At 39.7% G+C, this 25,805-nt stretch overlaps 1 protein-coding gene across 6 annotated transcripts in view; it reads right to left on the bottom strand.

The window, feature by feature from the left end:
• The window catches only part of LOC119737919 (KN motif and ankyrin repeat domain-containing protein 1-like), a 108,457-nt gene that overhangs the window by 41,581 nt on the left and 41,071 nt on the right, over positions 1–25,805 (bottom strand). For 4 of the 6 annotated variants that reach the window (XM_038212573.1, XM_038212574.1, XM_038212578.1 and 1 more), the window contains exon 1: positions 8,352–8,573. In XM_038212573.1, the coding sequence (XP_038068501.1) occupies positions 8,352–8,373 (22 nt within the window). In that variant the 5' untranslated portion in view covers positions 8,374–8,573. Of the gene's footprint in view, positions 1–6,845; positions 6,998–8,351; positions 8,574–14,091; positions 14,214–25,805 lie in introns of those variants that run through there. The other 2 variants (XM_038212575.1, XM_038212577.1) reach the window with 2 other exon arrangements.

Genomic DNA, 25,805 nt, shown 5'->3' with positions numbered 1-25,805 from the left:
AAGGATGTCCAGAGGTTACTGCGAGTATGGGACCAACTCCAAGTGAAGGCAGGGCTGTTGGTATATGCCAAGGACGACAAGCAGAGGGGCATTCCAGTTCTCCCTAAATCTACGAAGCAATCGGTGCTGGCCAGCCTACATGACGAGATGGGACATCTTGGGTTCCACAAGACGCTTTGGCTTGCAAGGGAGCGTTTCTTCTGGCCAGGGGCCTACACAGACGTGAAGCAGTATGTAGAGGCATGCAAACGATGTACCCTGCGAAAGCGACCTGGTGGTAAGAAGAGCGTCGGTCTACAGAGTGTAGTTACCACTCGTCCATTGCAGTTGGTGTGCATTGACTTTCTGAGTCTAGAGAGGGCAACTGGAGGGTATGAGCACTTGCTTGTGGTGACTGATCACTTTACCCGCCATGCCAAAGCGTACCCAACCCGAGATGAGAAGTCATCCACAGTAGCCAGAGTTTTGTGGGAGAAGTACTTCACTACCTATGGTATACCTGAGCGTCTGCATTCAGATAGAGGAGGGAGCTTCGAATCAGCCGTGATCCACAATCTATGTTCCATCATGGGGATAAAGAAATCAAAGACAACACCATACCATCCACAGGGAAACGGAATGACAGAGCGATTCAATCGCACCCTCTTATCAATGCTGGGCACCCTGGATCCGATGAAGAAGACAAACTGGGCAACCCACGTTGAAGCTCTAACCCATGCATATAACTGTAGTCAACACACTTCCACGGGTTACTCTCCCTTCTTCCTGATGTTTCTGAGAGAGCCCAAATTGCCGGTAGATGTTGTATTTCCACAACCAAGCCAACTGGACCCCGCTAGAAAAGAGTCGGACTACCATGGTTACATCAAGGATCTCCGGAAACGAGTTCGGGAGGCCTTCCAGGAGGTTGAGGCAAATGCAGATGAGGCAAGGTGTAAACAGAAGCAAACATATGACAAGAATGTGCGAGTGAATGACCTTGAACCAGGTGACCGGGTGTTGGTGCTCAACAAGACGCCCAGGGGGAAGAGCAAACTTAAAGACAACTGGGAGCAGACACCTTATGTAGTCATCAGGAAGCTTGATCACTGTCCTGTGTATATTGTGAGGCAGCTTAGCACGAAGAAAGTCAGAACTCTACATCGAAACATGCTCACTAGATGTCCTTTTGAGGTTAGCGGCGACGATGAGACATCCAGTGATTCTGAGGGGCAACTCCCTGTTGTTCGAGGTGGTTCTAAGATAGGGAGCATAGACAGGTCTTCTGAAGAGATTATCCCTCCTCCAACCCAGTTCTGCAGTGATCAGTCCTCAGGATTGCCATCTGACGAGGATATAGAGATCATCCCTCCCCCACGTGAGTTCAGTGATGACCATGTCTTTGGTTCTTCGAGCGACGAAAGCACTGAAATGACCCTACCACCCCGAAGGTTCCAGGACACACGCGTATGCACCTTGTGCCATTTATAGTGGGAGCTCTGATGATAACACTGATGCAGATGTTTCATCGTGTTTGGAGGATTCTACCTGGCAAGTTCCACAACGTTCTAAGCGAGTCATCAAGCCACCGATGAGATATGGGGAATGGGAGTAGACAGTAATGTATTGGAGAACAATGTAACTTTTATTATAGTTTCTTGTGTTGTTGAGGACAACAACGATTTTAAGTCTGGGAGGGTGTAATAGGGGCAAATTTCCCTTAGTTGTTTTATAGGAGTAGTTCCCCCTGCATACATGTAGTTGTATTTGCTAGAATGGCCCACCCTAGATTGACCCCTGTACATTTAAGAGTGTTCCCCCCCCCCTCAGATTATGTAACACTTAGGAATGTCCCCATCCTAGTGTACTCAGTGCCCCTGAAGATATAGACCCTCCATTCAGCAGACAGGCAGTGAAGAGGGAGCAAGCCAAAATTTCCCTAGCCCAACCTGCCTAGATGGGCCAGTCTGCTAGACCACTTTGGTGAGTTTTTCTAAGTTTATTTGGTTGTTTTTGTTAGAAAATCAGTGACATTGATATTTAAGTTGTTCTCTCTTACAATTAGTTTGTTAGTCTCACTTTTTATACTGCTGGTGATGACTTTGCTTTTAGACCATTGCTTTTAGACTACTCTCGACTACAAGCGTTTTCTTATCATTTTAGGATATGTTTTGTATTTTTCTTAGGATTATAATTGTATAAGTTCCTTTTCTATTCATAACATGTTGGAGAAGTGAGGTTTCATTTCCAAAGAGTTTTGGTGACTCCGTGAAATTAGTTCTTTTGATTTTACCCTGAAGAATTCATTGATGATTTAGTTTGGAACTTTGAACGTATCCTTGATTTTTTTCCTTGATAATCTTGTGATTTTATGCGCTATTTTAGAAGAGCGATGTTTTAATTTCTTTACCATTTCACCATGCAAGGTTAGGATTAATAGCCCAGTTTTATTTTAGGAGAACATGTGGTTTTCCTACAGCTTTGCCAGGGATAATGAATAGACTTGTTTCAGTCAAGTATCGTAAACTTAAGTTGATACATGGGCTTGATTGTATTTAGTTAGACAAATATATGGTGAAGTAGAGTAAGTCATTGATGTATGGAGAGACTAGACCAGTCTAATTGGAAGTTATGTCAACTTGCCTGAGGGAGATTTTGCCCTGGACACAGGATGTTTCATGTTACTCTTTGGCCAGTAGTGTGCTAATAGATTTTAGACTTAGACTGTAGTCCTTTCATTATTGCCAACTGCTGTGTGAGTTTGATTGTATTGTTTATGCAAGTACTTATGGTGTGTACTTTAACTGTGAAATGGCTAGTGGCTACTCTAACATCTTGCAGCCTGGGTGGCTGGACTTACCATTGTTTACAGTCTGACCTTGAGGATGGCCATGTGTAGCTTATTAGATATTCACAAGAAAGTTGGGTTGTTTAGCAGTGCCTGGTAGATAAGAGACACTTGCCATACTTCATGAAGGCCTGCTTGTGTTATTAGAATTTTGTTATCTTGTTTTTAACCAGTATTCTTTTTAGTGTAGCCCAACTTTGTTTGCTTTGTGTATTTTTTCCAATTCTTAAAAGTATATTCCTTTTGTATTTTTTGTGTTTAGATATCATGTGCTCTGTCTGAACGCACTCTAAGGCAATCCGCTATTGGCACTGTGTTGGGTTATTTTTTGGGTTTTTCGTCTTCTTTAGTTTTTTGGTTGGGTTTATTTACTTTTCATTTCCAATTACTTTTTGTTTCCAATTTGATTTTTTTTCCAAAGTTATTAATTTCTGGTTTTGTTTTCCCAAAAGGTTTTTTTTGTGAATGTAAAACTTGCAGTTAATCGTGGATTAAATTTTTTTTTTTTTAAAGTTCCATTCCAATTCAGTCTGTCTCTTTCTCTTTTTAAAATTTGTCCCAGTTTTCTATTAAATTTTTCGCGACTTATCAATTTGAACCAGGCCTTTACAGATAGTTTCTTTAGTGAACCGTTTTTCTTCGTTACATAAACATCCACGCAACCATCCGTACAGCGCGAACTGGTGTGTGCACGCAGTGTGTCCCGTCAGTGGTAAAAAGCGCCCGCTCTTGTTTGCGCACGGAGCCCACAGCAGGCAGTTTACTGGATCTTTTTGACAAGCACAGGACAAACAACATTTGTTCCAGCTGCAGGATTCTGCCGGGATCCAATTCAGCTCGTTTAAATTGTTCTAAACACAGTCAGCGCAACAGAGGAACAGAGTTAGGCTGCTTAAAGGTTCTGCAAAACTTTTCCCTCCAAAATGTCACAACAGTTTCTGGCAACTATCAAGCAGCGTCTCCAAATTGAACCCAGATTTCTGGATTAGCCTTCCCCTGACAATCGAAAGGAAACTGAATGTTGTTGACTGAGGGTTTTACAGACCATTCGGTGTCCAGACCTTTGAAGGTGATTGGTTCATCGGGGCAGATGTTAAACAAAGGGTAGTTAGAGTTTGTTTTAGTTTTGGGGGAGGGGGAGGGGGAGGGGGGGAAATAGGAGGGGGGAACCACACCAATTTTATGGTACAGTGGAACGTCGCTTTACTGAACACCGCTTTACAGAATACTCGGCTAAACCGCACATCGTCTTTTGGCTCATGATTTTAGTCTACAAAACGCACCGAACATTGTTGCTGAAAAATGTCAACAAAAGAGTGACAAGTGGCTAGTATTTCCCCAAAGAATAGAAGGGGACAGTCACCCATTGCTGTAGGTAGTAAGCTCAACAATTGTTTAATAGCACTCCGCACTGATGACGTCAATTTTGCTCCGCGCCGTACGCGCGCAAACTCAGACAAACTTTCGAACAACACGCGCGCACTGGCCGCATACATTCGCATAGAAACGGTGTTGCAAGCGTGCGCGTAATCTTCACACGAGAAGTTCGAACAGCATGTTTGTCTGAGATCCGGGTACTTGCTTCTATTTGTAACATTAGTGCGAAGTGCTACTAGTATTACAAGATTCAATAGTCGGCACATGTTCAAAGTCGTTATTCAGTAACTACCAGGGCGTGCAGGGTGAAGTTATTTATTGAAAGTGAGTACTGGAGCACCAGCCGCTGAAAATTGCTATACCGAACGATCGCTATTACGAACAATTTCTGCGGATCTCGCGATGTTCATTATAGCGGCGTTCTACTGTACATGTATTTGCCATTTAGACTTTGAGCACACTTTCAGTGACCTTCACAAGTAAAGGTGGCAGCTGGAAATTTATCGCATCCCAAATTGCAAGAAAATTTGCACGGGTTCAATTTATTTTTTACTTTTCGTCTCAGCGATGGCAAATTAAGACAAGCTTAAGCCTAACATCCAAGGCACCTGGGATTCCTCTTTAGGCCAGGTGTCGCCAGGGGTACGGGAAGGTCGTCGGAGGTTATCAATTACGAGCAATTATTTTATCGTGGGAGCCCACAAGGAACTCACAATTATTGCATAACCTGAAATTAAGCGGGGCCTTACTATTTTTAGTAATACAAATGGTGTAGGTACATCCCATGATAGTCAATTTTGTTTCAGTTTCAAAAGAAAGAAATGTCAAAACTGATGTTATAAGTTTTTGAACTTAAATGTTCAGGCCAAAATCTTACAAAACTGAAGAAAAAAAATCATGCACAGAGACGCACATATAGGTAACACAACTGCAATAGGCACGTGAATGAAAACGTTGAACACATTTTTGGGGGACAAAATATTTTAAGTGTCATTTTTCTTAAAGTAATCAAATAAATGATACAATTTGCTTCAGTATCAAAGAGAATGTGATTATTGTTAACATCAAATTTGAGACTTTTTTTGTTAGTGGTACATGCATGTATACATGTGCAAATTCAACTTTTTTCTGAAATAGGAAAAATAAAAATAACAAGATGTAGGTTTAGCAACAGAATGAAAAAAGGACGTCCTGGAGTACAATCAACTCAATAAAACAATTAGGTTAACACAAAATGTCTTTAAAAATATCGGTAACCACTATACATTTATAAACTATTCTTGAATGGTGATTAAACAAAAATGGGCTTAAAAATAAAAGAAGCACACAATTCCTTCCTGTACAGTCCCAATCAATCACGGCAGAAAGGAAGCAATTTAAAGCTTGCAGGAGCACAATCAGGAAGCATGCAGCAATAAAACAGAAGTACACATAACTGTAAAAACTTGTTTACTCTTATCTCACTGAAACACTGAAGGCGCTTGTTGTCGGCAGCAGACTTATCTAGCAGGAAGCATTTGATCATCAGGGCTAGCATTACCACTATCATTGGAGGTGTGAAGCCACAAACCACTGAACCAACACAGAAACCACATTACAAACAACAAGTTGTACTAGTTGTCAAAAATACCTGTACTTAAGCCGTCAGACCATGTACAGAAAATTCAGGCCAAATTTCTAAATCAATCTTAACCCCCCTACCCTATAAACATGTTCAATGTCACCTGTAAATGTCACAGAAATCTGTGTCAGACTTAAGAATTGACGCCCGAAAAGTGCAAAACTTGATTGTCACTTTTAAACTAGGCCAAGGCTCTAGTGAGAAAAGGGACAAAAGTGGAAGAATTTTTCATTGAACCCTTTCAAAAATAGAGAAAAATTGTGTGGGCTGGCACTATAACTACAGGTGAACGACATAAACACATTCCAATGCCCCTATTTTTTCCTAGTAATGGAGATCAATTTTAGGCTGGAAGTGATTATTTTTATGAAAAGCATTATACCACACTTCGTCTACCTTGTAAGTTTTATAATGTGAAACATTCCTCAGTTCCTTCAAAACCGGGATGATTGATCATCTTTCATACAAGATGATCAAATCACCACATAGGCCTACCTGTTCATTCCATTTCATTTTCATTTCATTTCAGATAGATTTAGTTCATGTCAACATCATTTGAAAAATGTGATAACAATGCTCATTTAAACATACACTGCAACTTGTTCAATAGAAATATTTGGCTATAGCAATATATAATAAATAAATATTGGAGGGGTGTGAAGTGGAAAAAGGAGAAGCATCTGCTTTTTGTTCCCCATCCCTATGAAGACAAAAACAAAAGAATAGGCCTATACTGAAGAGTACACCTAAACAATGGGATGGACCATTCATCACATTCATGAGTTCAACTACTTGATAAAAATTTGAAAAGGTCTTGTTCTTTTTATTTGTAATGAAACTAATGATATTGGTACTACATGCAAGTCAATTTTCAGAATGGAGCTAAAATTTGAGTCATCTACATTTTTATACTTCTCGCTATACAGTATACAGTTACTGACCAATTTTCAGAATAGAGCTAAAATCTGAGTCATATACATTTTATACTTCTCACTATACAGTAACTGCACCTTGGAATACCTCAGTATCTCAATCTGGATCTTGCACACAGAAACCATGGAGGAATAAACATCCTTGTTGCTGATCTACTATGTCTTGGAAAGTGCACTAGACGTACCGGTAGATGTTGCAAACATGTACACTGGGACTCTTTGTGGTACATAACACCATGTATTTGCCCCAGATACTGCCTGCACATTTTGCATTATCGATAGGATTGATTGTCCCATTCATGCTAATTGAAAGGATCTCCTCAGCTCTAGGGGTCTTCATTTCCTCGTCTTCATTGGATTAACAATGGTGGAGTCCTACAAAGTTCACTGACCATACACACATGTATGCATTGCACACTTACAGTTTGACTGTGGGTAAGTGCTGGGCAATTAAGTGGGTAAAAAAGAGGCTTTGTTTTTGAAGTAAATATCCATTAAAATCTTGTTAATTCCGTTTAATGTTAGAATCATTGCTCTATGCATAGAGCAACCTTGCTCTTTACAAAATGTGCAGTAATTTCTGTGGAATCACACATCCTTGGCACAAAAACGCTGGGAAAGCTGTGACTTCATCAGCCCAGGAAATAAAAACACCCACAAAGAAAATGCAAAACCACAAAAGCCACAGCAATGTGTGGCACCAGTTTATTTACAGGCTACTGACCACTACCACAACACAAGGTAACCACACAGCCCCAACACAACCCCACAACTACCCAGGATATTGGACTGCATGAGCCACTCTCCTTCCATCATCATGAAGCTATTCTGTTTTATAGCTCCATGCTTCAATTAATGAAGTAATAAATATTCCATGATGCACATGCATGCCATCGAAGCAACAGGCATCAGTGTTTTTTGAGAGAAAAAATCCTGCTAGGCTGATAACAGCAGACTGATAACCATATCAAGTCATTCTGGTCAGTAAGCAACGAGCAGCAGCAGGCAGCATGAGTGGGTTTTTGTTTTGTTTTAAAGTGGAGAAAGATATCCTACTTGGATCAAAACAGAGAACCCTTTAAATGCTTTGTATATTTCAGGACAATCCAGTCAAGCAGTCAATATTTAGTCAATATTTAGATCATTAACTTAAAGTTCCATGCTCTAGTTTTCATCACTACAAATTTCCACTATAGACCTAAATTTACATTGTTGTAAACTTCAATGACTGAAATTCACTTTTTCTCAATGAGAATCCTAGACTATTTTCACAGACATAACAGACAGCAAAAGTAATCATAGTAAATGAATGTTTAACATTAAATATATGATTTCATGTGCAATAATGTGGATTTAAACTCAGGAGAATTTAAAACAAAGGTAAAATCAACGTACACCATACTGCAATAGACAATGACCTAAGAGAATCTTAAAAAAGGAACAGAGAGAGTCTTAAAAGAGGCAGTGAAACACCTCGTGCAACATGTATCTAATTACTAATACCATGGAGTGACTTTGTTGCATCCTAGTGGCTCAGAAAATTTTCAATATGTATGGAGGTAGAATTTCCTCCCATGTACAGGTATATACTCACTCAAATCATAGTACCGGTACATCCCTCATCAGGACAATCATAGCTAAACTGCGACAGCCTATCACATTTATATTTCCTGGACAGAGAACAATAACATTCAGTGTATCCCTCCCCCACAGAGCGCACTGGACTACCACAAGGCACCGTTTGTCACACCACACACAATGACTGAGGCTAATAAAGCTGCCTAGCTTAATTGTCACACTGGTCTCTCACTCCAGCCTACCAACCTCCAGCCATGCACTCCTCTGTGTGGCAGCTAGTACAGAGCAGCTGGTATCAGAGGCTACTTCCATTCACCATTCCGTAAGCCCCTCCCAGCCCCAGGCTCAGCAGCCAATCAGTGTTTTAATGAATGAATTATGCGTAAGTTTCTATCAGACTAGGGCACCTGGTGGTAGCATGTGTACAGGCACAATACACGTGCATTGCAATTTATGCCATGTGCAAAACCACACACACACTTAGGCCTGTGCTTTATGAATTGAAAAATGTAAGATAATCATCAGGAAGATTTATCATGTGTGATTCATGACTGAATGTGATGACATTAGATATGATGGATTAAAATTGAAAATAAACTTCTCTGACATTGAGCACAAAAAAATGTGTGAATATTTTGATGGACATTAATTGTGAGATGTCAGAATGATTCATGGATTCAGCAGTTCACTATTTATTTATGTGTGCTGTATCATTTCATATCCTTTTCTAACCTGGGATGCACTTAAAGATAATGTGGCACCTCAGTTTCTTCTTTTTAAGAACATTGTTTTAGTCTTGAAGACAACAGGAGATTGTGAAATTCAAAGACTCGGATCTCAACTGAAGTAGAACTTAGAAGGTACATGTACTTTGGCAAACCAATTTCATTGCACTTGCAGTTTTGAATTATATATTTCAACATATTGGGTTTTTGTTCTTAATCCCACAAAACTTCAAACAATATCTAGTAACAAGTCGATTTTAGTTTACAATTCATTTTCCACAACATCCCAGTACTGTATGTTTATGAGATGATGCATTATAGTGTTCATAAACAAACTAGAAACAAACCACTGTTTCTGTAATTCCTATTTCTTTGCACATTTGCTGCACGTGTCCCTAGTCTATGTACCGGTAATAGACCCTTGCGCATGCGAGCAGATTCGGTGATTAATTATGCAACTAGACTGCGTCTTGACCTCGAGATTCTGACCATTCAGCGGGCGCCTTCTTTATCGGGTCATAGGTTACCCGTTGTCATAGACATCTCTAAATAAAACCTAGACGTGACATCTATTATGCTTTTACCTTGTGAACTGAGCACAACATAGGCTGTGTCACGCGGCCTGTAATATTTATTTTGCAATGCGCCAACGTCCTGTGGCTTCGAATGATCATCACATATTTAAATAATGCGCATAATGCGAATGCCCTCTTGCGCGTAATGCGACAGTTTTGAGAGCCAATGTTGTGTATGTAGGTTTTATTATCTCTCTATGCCCGTTGTTGTATTACAAAAATATGGTATCCACATTGACCAATCAGCAGCTTAGTCCAGATTTCGGAATGAAATGACGTTACAATTTTAGTGAAGTCGACTCCGAACGGCTGGGGAACGGGGTCACATAAAATTGAATGCTTACGGTAGATATATCAGACGTTGGACGGGAGACAGAGAGGGCGCTGTTGGGCAATGGGTAATACTCAGACTGGAATCAGACTCAAACTGGACTCAGACTCAGACTGAGACTGGACGGTCCCTCGCGATTGCCCAAGAAATGTTAACATCTGTGCACCTAATCGAAATAGTCTGTGCACTACAGGGTTAATGATGCCCACATCCGACTGATCTCTAGACCATGTGCAAGGAAGAACATTCATCAATGAACTAATTTGCAGATTGATGGCACAAGTTGCCCAGGATTCAAAACCAGACAAATCCAGCAGTGCCTTTCCATCACCGAATGAGTCACTGCAAGACCAAATTGTTCCAAATTTCCCATCTCTGACACTTCTCCCAACAAAATCAACAAAGATGGCACGCAAAGCTGTCTGGCAGTCTACCAGCCAGCCAGCCAGAAATCCTTGTCCCAGTCGCATCCCACCCCTTCAACCCCCCTCCCCAGACTCCTAACAAAGTTGCGAACCAAACTCAAGACATTCATCCAAATCGCAAAACTCAGCGTCACACAACCCCAAATGTTGAACTTGACCGTGAAAACCAAGTTTTGGTGAAATCTAATTAGGAAGTTGCGCGCCGAGGGAGCATATGGCCGGTAGCCGGCCACACACTTCCCCGTGAATTAGACTCAACGCTTGTCTGAGGGAACCCCGGCAAACGTCTTAACCGCCCATGTCAGGCTGGTCACGTCCATCCGTTGACTGGCCTGGTGCCTTGCATGAGCTGGCACCAAAAGACGGGATTTCCCGATACGTGTCATGGAGCTTATACTCATTTCTAACCATTTTTTTCTTCTTCAATTGATGTTGTATAGTATACTGTACAACATCGGTTCATTTTCATCAAATTGTCTAGCAAGTAACAATTCGCTCTTCGGGGAACATTTTTTTGACGATAAATTGGATCCTGGATGATGAGCAAATCCTGTTCTCACAGAAGATTGGAAACGATTACAGTTTATAAACATCCAGCTAAATTCATGTTTGACTGAGTTGAAATCACAGGGGATACACGATAGATTATGACATCAGTTCGTGAAGTACTACATGATGTTAGCATCACACATCTCTTGCGATTTTGGATTACAAACATGTGTTCGTGGGGTCTGGGTTGCATGTTATTATTATTCTTATTAATTTCTGGTACTGAAACCAAGGATTCCTCAAAGCTCGCAAGCCTGAAGAAACTAGAGAAGACAATGAGAAGAAATAACAGTTTTAGATGTGGGAGGAAAACCACAAATGAATATTCTGGGGAAAACTCACGGGCACTGAAAACCCAATCCACATATTGGCCCAGGCGGGATTCGAACTCGGGTCACAGCGGTGGAAGGCGAGGAAAGTATACCACTATGCCAACCTGACTTACGACATGTAAAAAAAAGTCTCACTTTTTCAAATCATGCCTGCCAATGGTAAAGTCTAAACCTCAAGCTAGATTCAAGTCAGATCACATTAAAGGCGTCATTAAATGAACCAACGATATGAGCTACACGCACATGCCTGAAACAGCTCAGTTAAGTCAACCGCCCTACTCAAATGTGAAATGGATACTTTGGCAGCGGATCCGTGTAATGATTCCATTTGTCTGGTTTTCGCATGTTGCCTGATGATTACTTCTCCTTGATCCGTGACCAGAATAGCCCAGCAACATGACATTCAGGAGCTGAGGGTAACAGAATCTCTGGAAAACCATCTGTGCACACATTATCCCAATCTATATCGTACCTGTGTGAGCAGAGCATCTGAAAGCATGGATTGATGACATTTGCCCCGTGTAGAGTTTCGATATTTAAATCTGCATGGTTTTTAAATTAAATACGCCAAATGCCATTGACCTTTCTTACTAAGCTGTTTCCAATCCAAAGTTTCTCATAAGTTCTGCGCTTCTGAAGTGCTGACATGTAGAGGGAAAAATTGTTTAAGAACTAAAAAAAAAAGTGGGGTACATTGACAGAATTTTATTCTAGTACCGTTTATTTGCAATTTTTTGTTGCAAATCTGTTTATATATTTTCAAAAGAGCATCATTTAAACATATCATTTGTGAGTTTGGAGTCAATGATTTATTTATTTTTGCTTGGGCATGAGAGCGTGAGAATAACCTGAAATGCGAGAGTCTCATGCTCAATGCGAGAAAGTTGGCAGGCCTGTTACCAAACCAAACTCAATATTAAATTTTCAAAAAGTAATGTACTTGAAATTTTCACTTCGCCAACTTCTACAAGATATTCCGAGCACGAAACAAACCATTACTCATGGAAAGGGCTCTCGCAGGTACACACTTGACATCTGAAGGATCGTTTCACCCCATTCTGCATTTAAAAGCATCTTTTCGTGAATGTGAACAAGCTCTGGGTGGAATGTCAATATTTTTTTCCCTTATATTTTAACAATTCCTCAGTGATAATGTACTGAATGTGCCAGAGAATCAGAATGCATTATCTCCATACTTCACTGTAGCTAAGGAGAGCAATACAAACTAAATGTTGGAAAGATTTTATCAGTTGTAGCCCTTATGGCATGGATGAGTTTCGACCAAGGTTCGGCCAAATTTTAACCCTACAAGATAAATCAAAAGGGAAATGCTTTGATGGTTTAAAAGACTACTGAAAAACAACATATCTTATTGCATGGATGAAACTTGAGGCACATTGTTGACATGTTGTCATTTTATATTTAGTCCAATCTCCAATAGTTTAATAAGACTTATTCCAAAAATTACCAGATAAGGAATAAGCACTAGAAACAGTACAGACTTCAGTACAATTTACTGTCACAGTAATATATGTTCAAAGCCTGAACCAAAAAAAATCATGAAGATTTATTCAGGTTTAATGTACTTCTTTTTTTTAATTATAATAACACAAATAAATTCACCACAACCAAAATGTGCTACATTTCAAATTAAAACAAAATTACAACATATTATTCATGTAGTTATTACATGTATTTCCTACATTTTTACAAGAAGGGAAGAATGCTCTGTCCATTCCACCCCCCCCCCCCCGGCCCAAAAAGACACTTTTTAGCAAATATGAAACACAGGGTTCTGTCCCTGCGCAATATTTGCAAACGAGTTTGAATGTTTGAGATCTGTACTCAAGCGCCATTGTTCAAACTCAAGAGAGTGGAATTTTGCATTTGAACAAACAGTAAAGGATACACTTTTACCGTTCCTTAATCAAATAGGCACTATCTGTGAGTGGTGCACTTCCAAGATGTGTCAATTTACAGACCAATTAAAACCCTTTCAAAGTAACAGAACACCCCGGGGCGATTATTAGTAGCACATAACCGGTAAATGCAACAAAAGCTGTTAACTATTACAGTTTTACAAGGTTTCAGTTCCAATGGTAGTGTATGTGTTGCTTTCTTCGGAACAAAATAGAAACAAAAATATGAACTATTCCATTAATATTTCAATCAGACCAAATGAACAAGTAAAAAAAGAAATTAAGGAAAATTATGGATGCTGCTGATCAATGATTCGAGGGCTGTCCATTTTTCAAAAAATTTGTATTCAATTAATTATTCGAAAAATTCTGCGTTTGAATGAATTTTCAAATATTTGAAACTCACTGATCAAGTTTTATATGCATCACAGCATAAAATTGGCATCTGACATAAAATTATGATTAAATAATATTACCATGATTACAGTGTGTGTGTAGGCGTATTTTTTTCCTAAATAGTTGAACCGCCAAAAAGTTATTGGAATGATGATCGAATATTAATGATCAAAGATTCAAACATTCGGTAAATTGGGGACAGCCCTCAATGATTCCAACGCTTTCAACTTCTACTATGATTCTATAATTTCATTTTGTTACATACACTACATGTATCACGTCTATAACTTTAAAGATGAGTATCTGTTTTTAGCTTCATTTGTGTTGTTCAATTATCCTTAAAATTTCATGCTTGAAAAACTGTATTCAATTCAGCCTCGGGGCTGCAAATATAGCAGTTATTTTAATAACCTAGCAAATGAACCGATATTGATACCAGTCTGACACAATAAAGGAAATAGTATACCAGCAATCCACAAAAGATATTACATCACAGGTACTTACCAATGGCAGGTATTTCTACCAGCGTACAACACTCGGTGTCCTTGCTCTCACAGCTATGTCACAGCATTTAAGCAGCAGGATGGCAATATTTGGCTCCGTTCTGCTCCGCTTGCGCTATATTCCTGCAGGAATAATAACAATACCACATGCTATTTTAGAAGATCACTCTCATTTAAAGGGATGAATGGCCCTTAATTCTCTCAACGGAATTACACTGTCAGAGTTACAAAATGAGGTTGTAAATTTTTCATTTAAAGGGCAAAAAAGCAACTGATGAATGGCAAGCGTACATTTTTTTCTCCAGCTCAACACTATATGTAAAAGGGAGAAACCAGCTGAAAACAGGCACACATACATTCACGAGTAATTCAACAAGTTTTCTGTAATTAAGTGAAACGGTGTAAATTCTACTTTGGCCACTCTCACCTGGACTTGCTAAATCTGGATTAAGCATTGAATAGGCATTGAAGTTGGTGACATCACAGGCGAGAGCGGCCCAAGTAAAATTTACACCCTTTCATCTAACTGATTGCATTTCTGGATCCAGGGACCAACATGGAATATAGTAAAAAGGAGTGGACTGAGAAATAGTCAGGCTTTAATGTAATATATAATTTCATTGAAGAAAAAACATTAAACAATTGTAATTATTTGTTTTCTGAATGTTGCACTTTTTTTTAGCACACTTTTACAAATGTTAGTAGTCTTCAAATTTATAGTAATTGTCTTTGTTCATGGGGAATGACATGTAAAATACTGCACATTTTCAAAATGCCAAGCCGTGTTTTATTAATGCACAGCACTACTGAATGTCTCATTAAGTATTTTTGAAATATAAAAACATATGGCCCAGCACAGTTGTACATGTTCATCATTCATCCATATGGTTCTGCAAATTAAAAATGCACTTAGTCAAGGTTAACTTCTGCGGGTCCGACACACGCCTTGCTTCATTATGAGCCAGTGACCAGTTGACCGTTAGTCTGATGTAATCCGTTGGCATCTGGTTAAGTAATTAATGAGGAAGTGAAGATGATACAAACTTAGCTACTGAAGTTACTGTCAAATCCGTGAAATTTGATGGGCGGACATGAATAACTTCCTTCCTAATGCACTGTAATTGACACTGTAGTCTCTTCTCAAAATTAAGCCGCCTTTCCATATGCACGTTTTTCTTATCAGCAATACCGGTACATTGCGTAAAAAAGCTGAATTGTTTTGGATTCAGAAAAAAAAAAAAAAAATCTGACAATATAGCACCCATCCCTTTCCATATGTGCATTTACGTTGCGTGTAAGTTGTGACTGCCATCACAATCGCTCATTGGAGTAATGTCAGTGGATATACATGTAATATACGCAACGTATGCGTAACGGATTTAAAAGAAAAGAATACGCATATATAAAGGCGGCTTCATGTAATTAGTAGTGCTGAATTTTAGGTTTCCCTAATCCGGCCATTCCCCAAGAAGCACTGGTCTAGCCATCATGGTGGTATAGAGGGTACCAAGACATAGTCTTGGGAACTTTGGCACTCAGACCCATACAAACTTTACGTAATTCAAGATTTTATTGAAGCTATTACTAGTGCATGAATGCACACAACTATACCACTGACTTGACTACATGCATTGGCCAAATCCAGTTTTTTTGCAAGATATCCTCCATGATCCTTGAAAAGTTGCGTCTTAAAGGCAAACGCTTGGTGATGAGGCATTTCGTGAATTATCCATGGGGCGTAATTACACGAAATATGGCAGCAATGTGCTGTTACGACCTCTGTGAGATATGGCTCGATAATTACCTCGCCATAACTTAATTCACACCTTTCCATGTCCGTCAGGTGTGGCCAAGGTTGGGCCATCATTGGAAAATGAAAAGCACTCAGGATGCCCTTTAATGAAGGAAATACTCCCTCCCTTGTGACTAATGTCGCTACCCTTGATTTCTGAGGGTATGGTACATCATGGAGCTAGGATACATAATAGAGGTCTTGGATTACAAGAGCAGAGAACTTAAGATTCGATATTCCTGCATTCACTTTTGTTTGTCTATCTCTTGAGAAATCTTGCAATTTACATACTGTGCGCCCGTCATAAACATCTCAAGGACAAACGCCATCACCACCACTTGTGGAAACATTTAATAGAAGTTGGGGGGGGGGGGTGTGGGGGCCAGGGGGGTGGGTGGACATCATTTTATACTTGGGGGCATTTTTTTTTTTAAGTGAACATTTTTGAACAGTACTCATAATGTTTATGGCCCCTTTTTATTGTTTTAATTACAAAAAAAAAATACAGTCCATATTGACATCAACTATCTTCATTTCTGATGCCTACATGTCTTAGCAGTTGCAGGAAACAAGTGAATTCGTAAACAAATCTTATCCTAACTGAAATTTGTAAGGTCAAATGTTTTGGACGTGAATGATAAATTGAAGTGCACAGCTATCGGTTATCAAAATGCATTTGTGGCCAGTACCATCATTGTCACCTTTTTTTTGTTGCGGTTTCCGCCATTTTCGGTCGGACCAAAAGTCACAGACCCAGAATAAAAGAACAAACACAAATTCAAATTCTATCAGATAATCTTGTTTACAAAACAACCAAAGAAATCTCATTTACAGAAATAAAATGAAATTAACTCAACTCATCAAATTACAGTTCCCGTTTCAAAATTAAAAATTCTCAAATCATGACTGCAATTCAGTTGGAATTTCAAGGAGATGGGTCATCAATTCTCCACATTTCAGCAGCAAAAAGTGAGAAGTGCCGCTTGACCAAAACAACTCGGCGGTCAAAATCTAATTAACCTCTAATGATAAACTTCCCAATGTAGATTCAACTGTGCATGTCCAAAGACGGATGATTGTCTTAAAAATACACATCCTCCCGGAAATATTTTCACATAAACAGGTCGCTACCTATTTTCGGGTTCATTGTGTTACAAAAATGATTGATATTTGAAGCTTGTAAATAAACAGTTCCGGCGGTATATATAATGTGATTTAAAAGGATTGGACAAGATTCTAATATTCTTCTTCCTTCTATTCATTGTACCTTGAGGGTGGCTTTTAAGCCTGACCGACACGGAAAACATCCGAGTGTACCAACAAAATTAAATTAAATTTATTTTGCACAGGAGTACAGTTTGTGTGTGAGGGATGCTTGACACAATCGTGTGCACTTACTCACAAGTGAGCGATGCAAAACACACTTCTGGGGAGTGTGGCCTAGCGGTTAGGGTTCGCGACTCATGATCAGAGGGTCAGAAGTTCGAATCCAGCTGCTGGTCATATGTTGTGTCACTGGGCAAGCAATTTCACCCCCACTTGCCCCTCTCCTCTCAGGAGTATAAATGGGTACGGGCATTAGCTGGGGAGTAACCTGTGATGGGCTAGCATCCCATCCAGGGGGAGTAGAAATATTCTCAGTCGTTTTATGCTACTGAAACCAGAGATAAACGCTGGCCTGATGGGCCACATTGGCTCATGAAAGACTTAACCACTTAACCGACTGAAAACAGAATGGAAAACATCCATGACCATCAAACAAAATTGGGTCTTCTATAAATGTAGGGTCCACATTTTTCCCCTGTCCCTGTTACATCCGACATCTATGATGAAATTACCCAAGCACACGATACAACAATTGCAATTGAAGTCTTGGGTGAACATCATGACAGATCCTGATGATTAAAGTAGACAAGAAAAAATTACAATCGCCGACTATAATTCCTTTGTTCCTACCAGACAGCAAAGATATTTCCCCTTTTTATTTTATCCAAGCACACAATACAACAATTTTATTGAAGTCTTGGGTGAACATCATGACAGATCCAGATGATTAAAGTAGACAAGAAAAAATTACAATCACCGACTATAATTCCTTTGTTCCTACCAGACAGCAAAGATTTTTCCCCTCGACCATAAAAAAGCCTTCCAAGATCCTGTGACTGGTACAGCAAGATTTCCCTCCAGGCCCGCTAGATTGCTCCGGGACTTTCCTGCAACACAGCCCTGGGGGTGGCGTCCAATTTGCTGAAAAGGAAACTTCTTAGACATTGCCCAACGCAGATCTCACAATCCCTGGGTTAAAAAAAAAGGCATCTGGTTCTGGTATTGGGGAGGCCTGTGATGGAAAACCATCGGAAGCTGAGCAAGGTTCTTGATCAGACCTGCCCGGCGATTTAATGCGATCCAGGCCCATTTGGGTCTTTGTGCATGCAATTAGATAAAGTTCTTCTTATTTCCTCACCGACATTTCAATTTGTGCGACACACTTGTGTGACATTAAAAAAAATTGCTTGCTTTTGTGTGCCCCTCTGTATAAATTCACATTTTGTAACTGCTCGTTTTGTTTCCTGCCAAAAAGGTGGCATAAATTTGTGTCGAATCACAGCCATGAGTCAAAAAAGGTTTTATGTATTATAAAGAGAGATATTTGAGGAAAAAACAGTGCTACATGTACAAGATTAAGCTATTTCCATAAAATGATCTGAAAGTTGGATTTTTTTGAAGAATGGAGAAATTTCGGCAATCTGAGTTCAGAAACCAAACTGAAAAACATCCAAATCTTATTTTATTTTCTGCAAATAAACCACAAAGGGAAACTGACTAATTGAAAGTACATTATCATAATTTTAAAGTCGAAGAAAGAAATAGACTGGAGCAGGGTTTGAACCTTCCAACTGAGCTATCCAGCATCCAGCCCTATGTTGGCAGTTCCCGCCTTGTTCAAGGGGCGTATAGTTAGAAGCCATAAACCTGTATATGTGCCAAGTAGCTTGGGATCAGACCCAAGTCACGATGCTAGCAACATTAGCATCAAATGCTTCAAACCTTGGAAATACATGTAGCAAACGGAGATCATTCAGACAGGATTTCTATTACAAATTTTCAAATGAACCAAAAGTTAAGGGATAGCGAATATATTGTGCATTATAATAATGTTAAAGTTGAACAAAGAAATTGACTGCAATGACGTTTTTTTTTTATTGAAGTTCAGCAATTGTACACATGTACTTGTGTTAACTGCCCTGAATCCAATGATGAGCCTCTTGGTTGGACTTCCTCAAGGAGTTCTGAAGAGGATAACCACCAAGTACAGTACCAAGTAAGTACTGTATGTACAAAGCCACTATTATACTTTACTTGGGTTAAACTCCTATTAAATTAAGCAATTTCCCCAAACAGTATCCCAAAGAATGTGGCATTGCTTTACTGCAGTGTTGGATTTTAGCAGATTGAGGAAGGTTCCAATTAAAAAAGGCCTCCGCTAGGTTTAATAAAGAGGTGAAAGCTTCATTCGTCATTATTATTATAACGTACATGCCTCGGTCTCTGTGGCATAGCGGCCTGCCGGCCAGGCGTTCCATCAGGAAGCTCATCACTTATCTTATAGATGAGGATCATCGCCAACAGACCAGCCGCCATGCTGGAGACGGTACGGCAGACAGAGCGAGATGTGATACTTCCACCCTCAAGGAGTTACTCCCCTTGTTTCCATGCCTTAGGATTCCGCCCAATGATTAGCCGACCGAGATGAGAATGGATGATTTCCGCGGGGGAAGATTGAATCTCGTCAGTTCTTAGATTTGCACTTCCCTTCAGTGCAGAGACAGAAGGTCTGACCGGGAATGCTGTTTATCAATGGTGGTTCTTCCTGTTACTGTCAGTTTGTTTTGATTAACTCCGTCTTCGGGTCGGGTCTGTCATACTGGGTACTCAAATCTTCCGTTCACACAGGAAAGCATAATTTTGAGTGACTACATTTTTATCAACAGTGGAATCACTAGAAATTAATGATCACAAGTACATGTACATTTATAACATTTCCTGCTTCTGTACAGGGTGAGTAAAAAAAAAACGAAACCCAAATGTCGGGACCATTGTTTTAGTGAAGTTCTGCATGTAGCACTTTCAAAATCTAGGATATGAAAGCCCAATTCATAAGCTTTCTTTTAGAACAAGAATCATTCAAATCACTCATGCACTTTTCAAGTTACGGAATTTTAAACACAACCACCGTTTTAAAGTTCTGTCCACGGCTCACAAGAAGGTAAGTGTTCTTTCAGCAAAACGAAAACAAATCACATAGGGATGTGTGTGAATTGTGTTTGTTTTGCTGAACAGAACTTTAAAACGGTAACGGTGCATTGTGTTTAAAATTCCATAACTTGAAAAGTACAATGAGTGATTTGAATGATTCTTGTACCAAAAGAAAGCTTAAATGGATTGGGCTTTCATATCCTAGATTTTGAACGTGCTACATGCAGAACTTCACTCAAACAATAGTCGGACATTTGGGTTTCGCTTTTTTTTAACTCACCCTGTATTAAACATGCAGATAAAGTACCAGTAGCTCATTTTTTGGTACAGTGTACATAATTTGCATACATGGGTATACAATGTATACACAATGTACATGTATACAGTTACAAAAAAGTTGTGGATTTCTCATAAGTTTATCACTGGATACGATTCCTGAATGGATATGATTTGGGCAGAAGATTTCACTCCAAATTATACAAACTGGCACTCAGTGCACCTACAAGCAGTACATAATTTGAGATGCACCTGATCCTAATGATTGTCATTGTACTCTAGTTTTGAGCGATACACGTACGTGCAGTTCAGTGGCCCCCAATTAGGTATTTTTCTAAGGATGAGTGTCATGGCCCAGAAGAAATTGATATCAATTTGGCCTGGCCACAAGCCACAGGAACTCAGTGGGAAATAATCTATTGGTTCCCTGGGGGCATAATAACATAATTTGGGCAATCTGGAGCCAGGCTCTTTTCATAGCCTGGAATGGACCAGCATGCGGGTCAGTGAATGGGATTCTGGGATGCATCCAAATTTGCAAAGGTGTATGAATATTTGCTAATGGTGTATTGGATATCACTGAAAAAAGAAAAATTCTATCAACTAAAGCATTTAGCTATATATATTTTTACCAATTGTATAGGTTTCCCGTAGGGCTCTAGGCTACCAAAACTCCTAAAAAAATATGGTGACAGCTGATTTCCAGGGCTGATATCGCCTAACTGGATGTGGGACAAAGAAACAGTCAAAATGGTTGAATGACAAATTTCTTTTGAAAAAGGTCTAGCTCAGGACCGTTACGTAACGTTAGGCCAGCTAATTTTGTAGATTTGTGTACATGTCTGGTCAAGAAATCCAGTCACTTCGCAGCTTACAGCAGATTTATTCATTTCCTTGTACAAATTTCAATAGAAACTGGTTATTGGTTGGGAATAGTTTCCTTCTCAAAATAAAAACATTTAAGAATTCTTGATATTGTATCATTAACAAAAGAAACAATTTCAGCTGAAATGTCACAGGCAATATGCAACCCCTTGTACATTTTTTAATGATTCCACTCATTTATTTATTTTTGGATGGCCATCAAATACATCAAACCAAACCAAAGAATGTGCATCATTTGGCATGTATTGCCAATTAACTCAAATTGACTGGTATGCGCGAGGACAAAAATTGGTTCGAATCATTAAATTCCATGCAACCGGGCAGTAAATCTGCCAAAATGGATAGGTCTGCCTGTGAGGCACGTGCCATGAATTCAACGACTGGAGTCTCTTTGCCTTTTATGGTGGTTTGAAAATACCTTTGCTACTAAACCAACGAAAAGATCAAGCTACCGGTACAGCACTTGTATACAATGTACAGTATGATTACATGTGACCAACTTTCTGATGACAGCACATTTGCGAAAATGATTGACTTGTGATAAACGTTGACTCTAAATCTACTGCTCAAAGTGTGGCTCCGGACAAGATTTTTTCTTCTTCAAATTTAGAAAGTTTTCCCAGGAACCGTTCCTTTTTGAAAATGCCATCAGAAGGGGGACCAAATCAATACTGTATTGTATCAAATTATCGCGGCTCAGAATTTGAAATGCCCCGATGAAACACTACCAAAACAATTGATAATTGGTGAAAATGCTGGAAAGGTTGCTTGAGAAGTACACACAATTTCAGGGAGTAGGAACAAACAAGTGCAAGTGCATAATAAGCTCTGGCCGCCTTGCATGTACAAGCCCGGGCCGTCGTCCCACGCGAAAATCACGTGCTGAAAATTGACCAAAATAAACCCCTTAAGTTTCCCATAAAAATAGCGTGCTATATACCACATGACTATAACATTACTGCACATTATCTTGCCTTACACAACATTTTTGTGAAGTGTTTCATTCTTGTGTTTGATTTTTTCTTTAAATTGAAATTTGGTAGGCCTAGTTCATGGGAAACTTAGGGGGCTCGTTTTGGTCAATTTTCCGGGAACAGACATGCAAAATAGACGCGCATGCGCATCGATCAAAACAAAGCCCGTTTTTCGATACTTTCATCAAGAGTGAATTTACTGACGACGGCATGGCACTTGGTCAATTTTTGGTCCAACATTTTTTGGTCAACTTTCGGAGACAGATAGACAGACAGACAGACAGACAGACAGACTGACCGACCAACCACCAAGTGATATGTAGAAGCTCCTTCCAGAGCTCAAAAACTACAATTTACCAAAAATGTTTTTTTTAAATGTGACAAAAAGTGAAATGTACAATGTACATGTACATGAACAAGGAAGCAAATGATCCAGATGTATCAGCTAAAGTGAAACAAGGATGAAGAAATACGGTTGGAAAATTGGACGATCAAATGGCTAAGGATAAAGGCATTGGGTTTCAAAATAATCAGCATGCGGTAATTTCAGATGCACAGATATAACTTTCAGCAGCGTGATCATAATTTACGGCGCGGTCGTGTTTCAGTCTAGCTCCTGACGCAACTTTTGATGACTGGCACGTGGCCAAACCGTAAAGCTGCCTGCACACTCAGACATGCTGGGAGTGAGGATGTATCACTGCTGCAGATGTGCACGTCCGCATCGTTGGATCCAGGGTAGCCATAATGTAATGTTGGACTTTGATCACCTGACAGTCTGCGTTCCACTGGAGCCATATGTGGTGGAGATGTCCTTGGTAAATATATACAGGGTCTCATCATATGTGGTATCATAATCACATCTCCAACTCCTCATTAAATTTACTTGGACACACTACATAGATGTACGAATGCATTTTTGGGGGAAACTGTGCATTTACAGACTGGCTACAAACATGACATTATTAAGAGTCTGGGAAAGCATATTTTGTCATGTGTGGCTTTACGATAGAGGACAGACACACAAAGGGAGAACAAAAGATCTTTCCTCGAGCGTTGGGTCTTTTGTTAAAAACAGTCCTCGATCATACATTATGTGCCAAGTCTATGGGAGAGTGTTATACCGGTACATGTATTACAGGGACAAGGGGAAAAACAAAGCATTGTCCTCTACAGAAATTCACGACTGTACCGGTATGAGCACGGATGTTGATGTCTTTAAAAAAAATTAAGACTGAGCAAAATTTACCCCCAAAAACCACAATGTGCATGTATGTATGTAAAAACAATTGACTAGAGGCATTTCAATTGGACAATGAACTTACAATATACTTAAAGCATACATTTACATAATAGGCCAACAAAATTTGTACATGTACGTGTCATGTTTTTGGTAGCTGGAACTGCACACTGTTATTCATGAAAAAAAATCTTTTAAAGCTATATTATTTCAACAAACCTCTAACTGTGTCACAGCATATCCAACCTTCAAAGTAACAGCCTGTACATTCTGACTCACTTCATCAAGGCTTAGATGAATTATGGAATACACCCATCAGAAACCATCTTCTGACAAGTTGTGCAAGCTCCATCATGCAAAGTCTCCAAGCACATCCATCTTGATGGTTGATATTAAAGCAATGAATGTTGGTTCTCCCCCCCCCCCCCCCCACACCCTTCTGGGTTGATAATTATCACTCTGGAGACAGACGATGCCCATCGCACATTCCTGGCCCAATCATCACTGTCCCTTCGCCATAGCAACAGGCTTGAGGCAACAAACAGGGAGGGACAGTGGAAATAAACCCAGCGGTGGGCAAACCAATTATCCAGACACTTCCATGCTTTTATAATAGTACACAACATTATAAGATGGTGTTTTGAAGTGTGGACAGTTTCGTCTTCGGACTCTGCTATCGCTAGCTGTCATAACAAAACTTCCAGCTGGAAGTTAATCATAATTGGCAAAACCAAATTTCATTTCAAATCCAAATAAACGGACAAGGAGTGGCGCTGGTATGGATTACTTTTATAATTTAAAGGGCCCATACAATGTACTTTTTTAATGCAATCCTTGAAAATGCACATTTGTGTCCCATTAACCTTGTTCAATTTTCAATTTTGCCATTTCAAGGGTATTTTGGTGCCTTTTTAGGTTTTTAGGCTTATGCAAATTTCCATATTCATGAGCAAAATTGTGATGTCATTTCAGACAGAACTCTCAATAATACAGCTATTTCACTGAGCACCAAAAGTTGCCACAATTTTGGATGTTTTGCTGCCGTAAAGTTTCTCTTCTTTGGCGATTCGTTGTTGTGTCCACGACAGTAAGCCAATGAGCAAACTTTTCTCACAAATGTTTTCAATGAGCAGATTTTTGGGTTCACAATTTGAACAGAAAACCCCTAAACTGAACAGCGTCTTCCTGATATGACATCACAGCAACAGTGCCCTCAGTTGACAGATTTTTTTTAATGTTTAAAGCCGTGCATTTTTCAACAAAATTAACCAAAAAGGGATGTCAAATAGTTTTCATATATTTCAGAGGAGTAGAATGTTGCAATAAATGTGTCCAATAAGAAAAAAACTCATCTCATGAACCCTTTGATGACCAAAATCTCCAAAAACAAGAACCTAACTCAGTCTACAAATTGATGTACTGTTGTAGATGCAGCATTCAGGGTGTGATCTTTGGGCACAAGTCCTTTGTACAGATTCTACCTACAAGCACAATAAAGGTAAAGGGGACGAACTTGTGTTCACAGGAACGCAGTGCCCATCTCTCTTTCATTAACGATTGGGCCAGACTCATATGCTGCTGTGGGGGGATCGCCACACCTCCTCCACAGCGAGTCTGTTACCTTCCCAGCATTGAATAATGCCGGTACCCATTTAACACCCGGGTTGAGAGGAGTAATTGAGGTGAAGTGCCTTACTCAAGGACACAACACGCATGGCCACGGCGGGGCTGGAACCCACAACCTCACGATCATGAATCCTGTGCTCCACCACTAGACCACACATGCCCACAAGCACAATGAGTATCAGATTTTTCGTTTTTTGTGTGTAGAAAAGCACAAGAAGAGCAGTCTATTTGTCTGAGGTTCATGTCCTGGTTCAAATGAATGGATGTGTAACCATCTCTACTGTAAATAGATTATGTAACGCACAGTCTTTCAAAAGTCGCTGACCAAATTCATGTAAACCAATGCATCCTTCAAATATCTCCGCAAAAGTCAACCAATCAACCAAAACCAAATCCGAGGAAACATGAATCACAAATTTCCAGACTGATTCTTGGGTCCCCCAATGATCCCTGCAAGTTAGCGATGGGGGAGACTTGAAGACCCTCTTCCCTCAGATAGTGCCGACTGGCGTCTATCGATACTCTGGTAATGGAGGAATTGGCTATAAAGCACACCCTTCCTGTTGGAAATTAGACGCTAATTTTCCACTGGCTCCGGGGTAGTTTAAAACTGTCATTTTCCCCCCACATGCTGGCTTTACGGAAGTTACTTGAGGAGAACATGA

The sequence above is a fragment of the Patiria miniata genome, unplaced genomic scaffold (genome assembly GCF_015706575.1).
Source record: "Patiria miniata isolate m_02_andy unplaced genomic scaffold, ASM1570657v1 HiC_scaffold_3, whole genome shotgun sequence".
In the NCBI taxonomy this organism is placed as follows: Eukaryota; Metazoa; Echinodermata; class Asteroidea; order Valvatida; family Asterinidae; genus Patiria; species Patiria miniata.
Note: the sequence above shows the minus strand (reverse complement) of the source record. Positions and strands in the feature narration are given on the sequence as shown.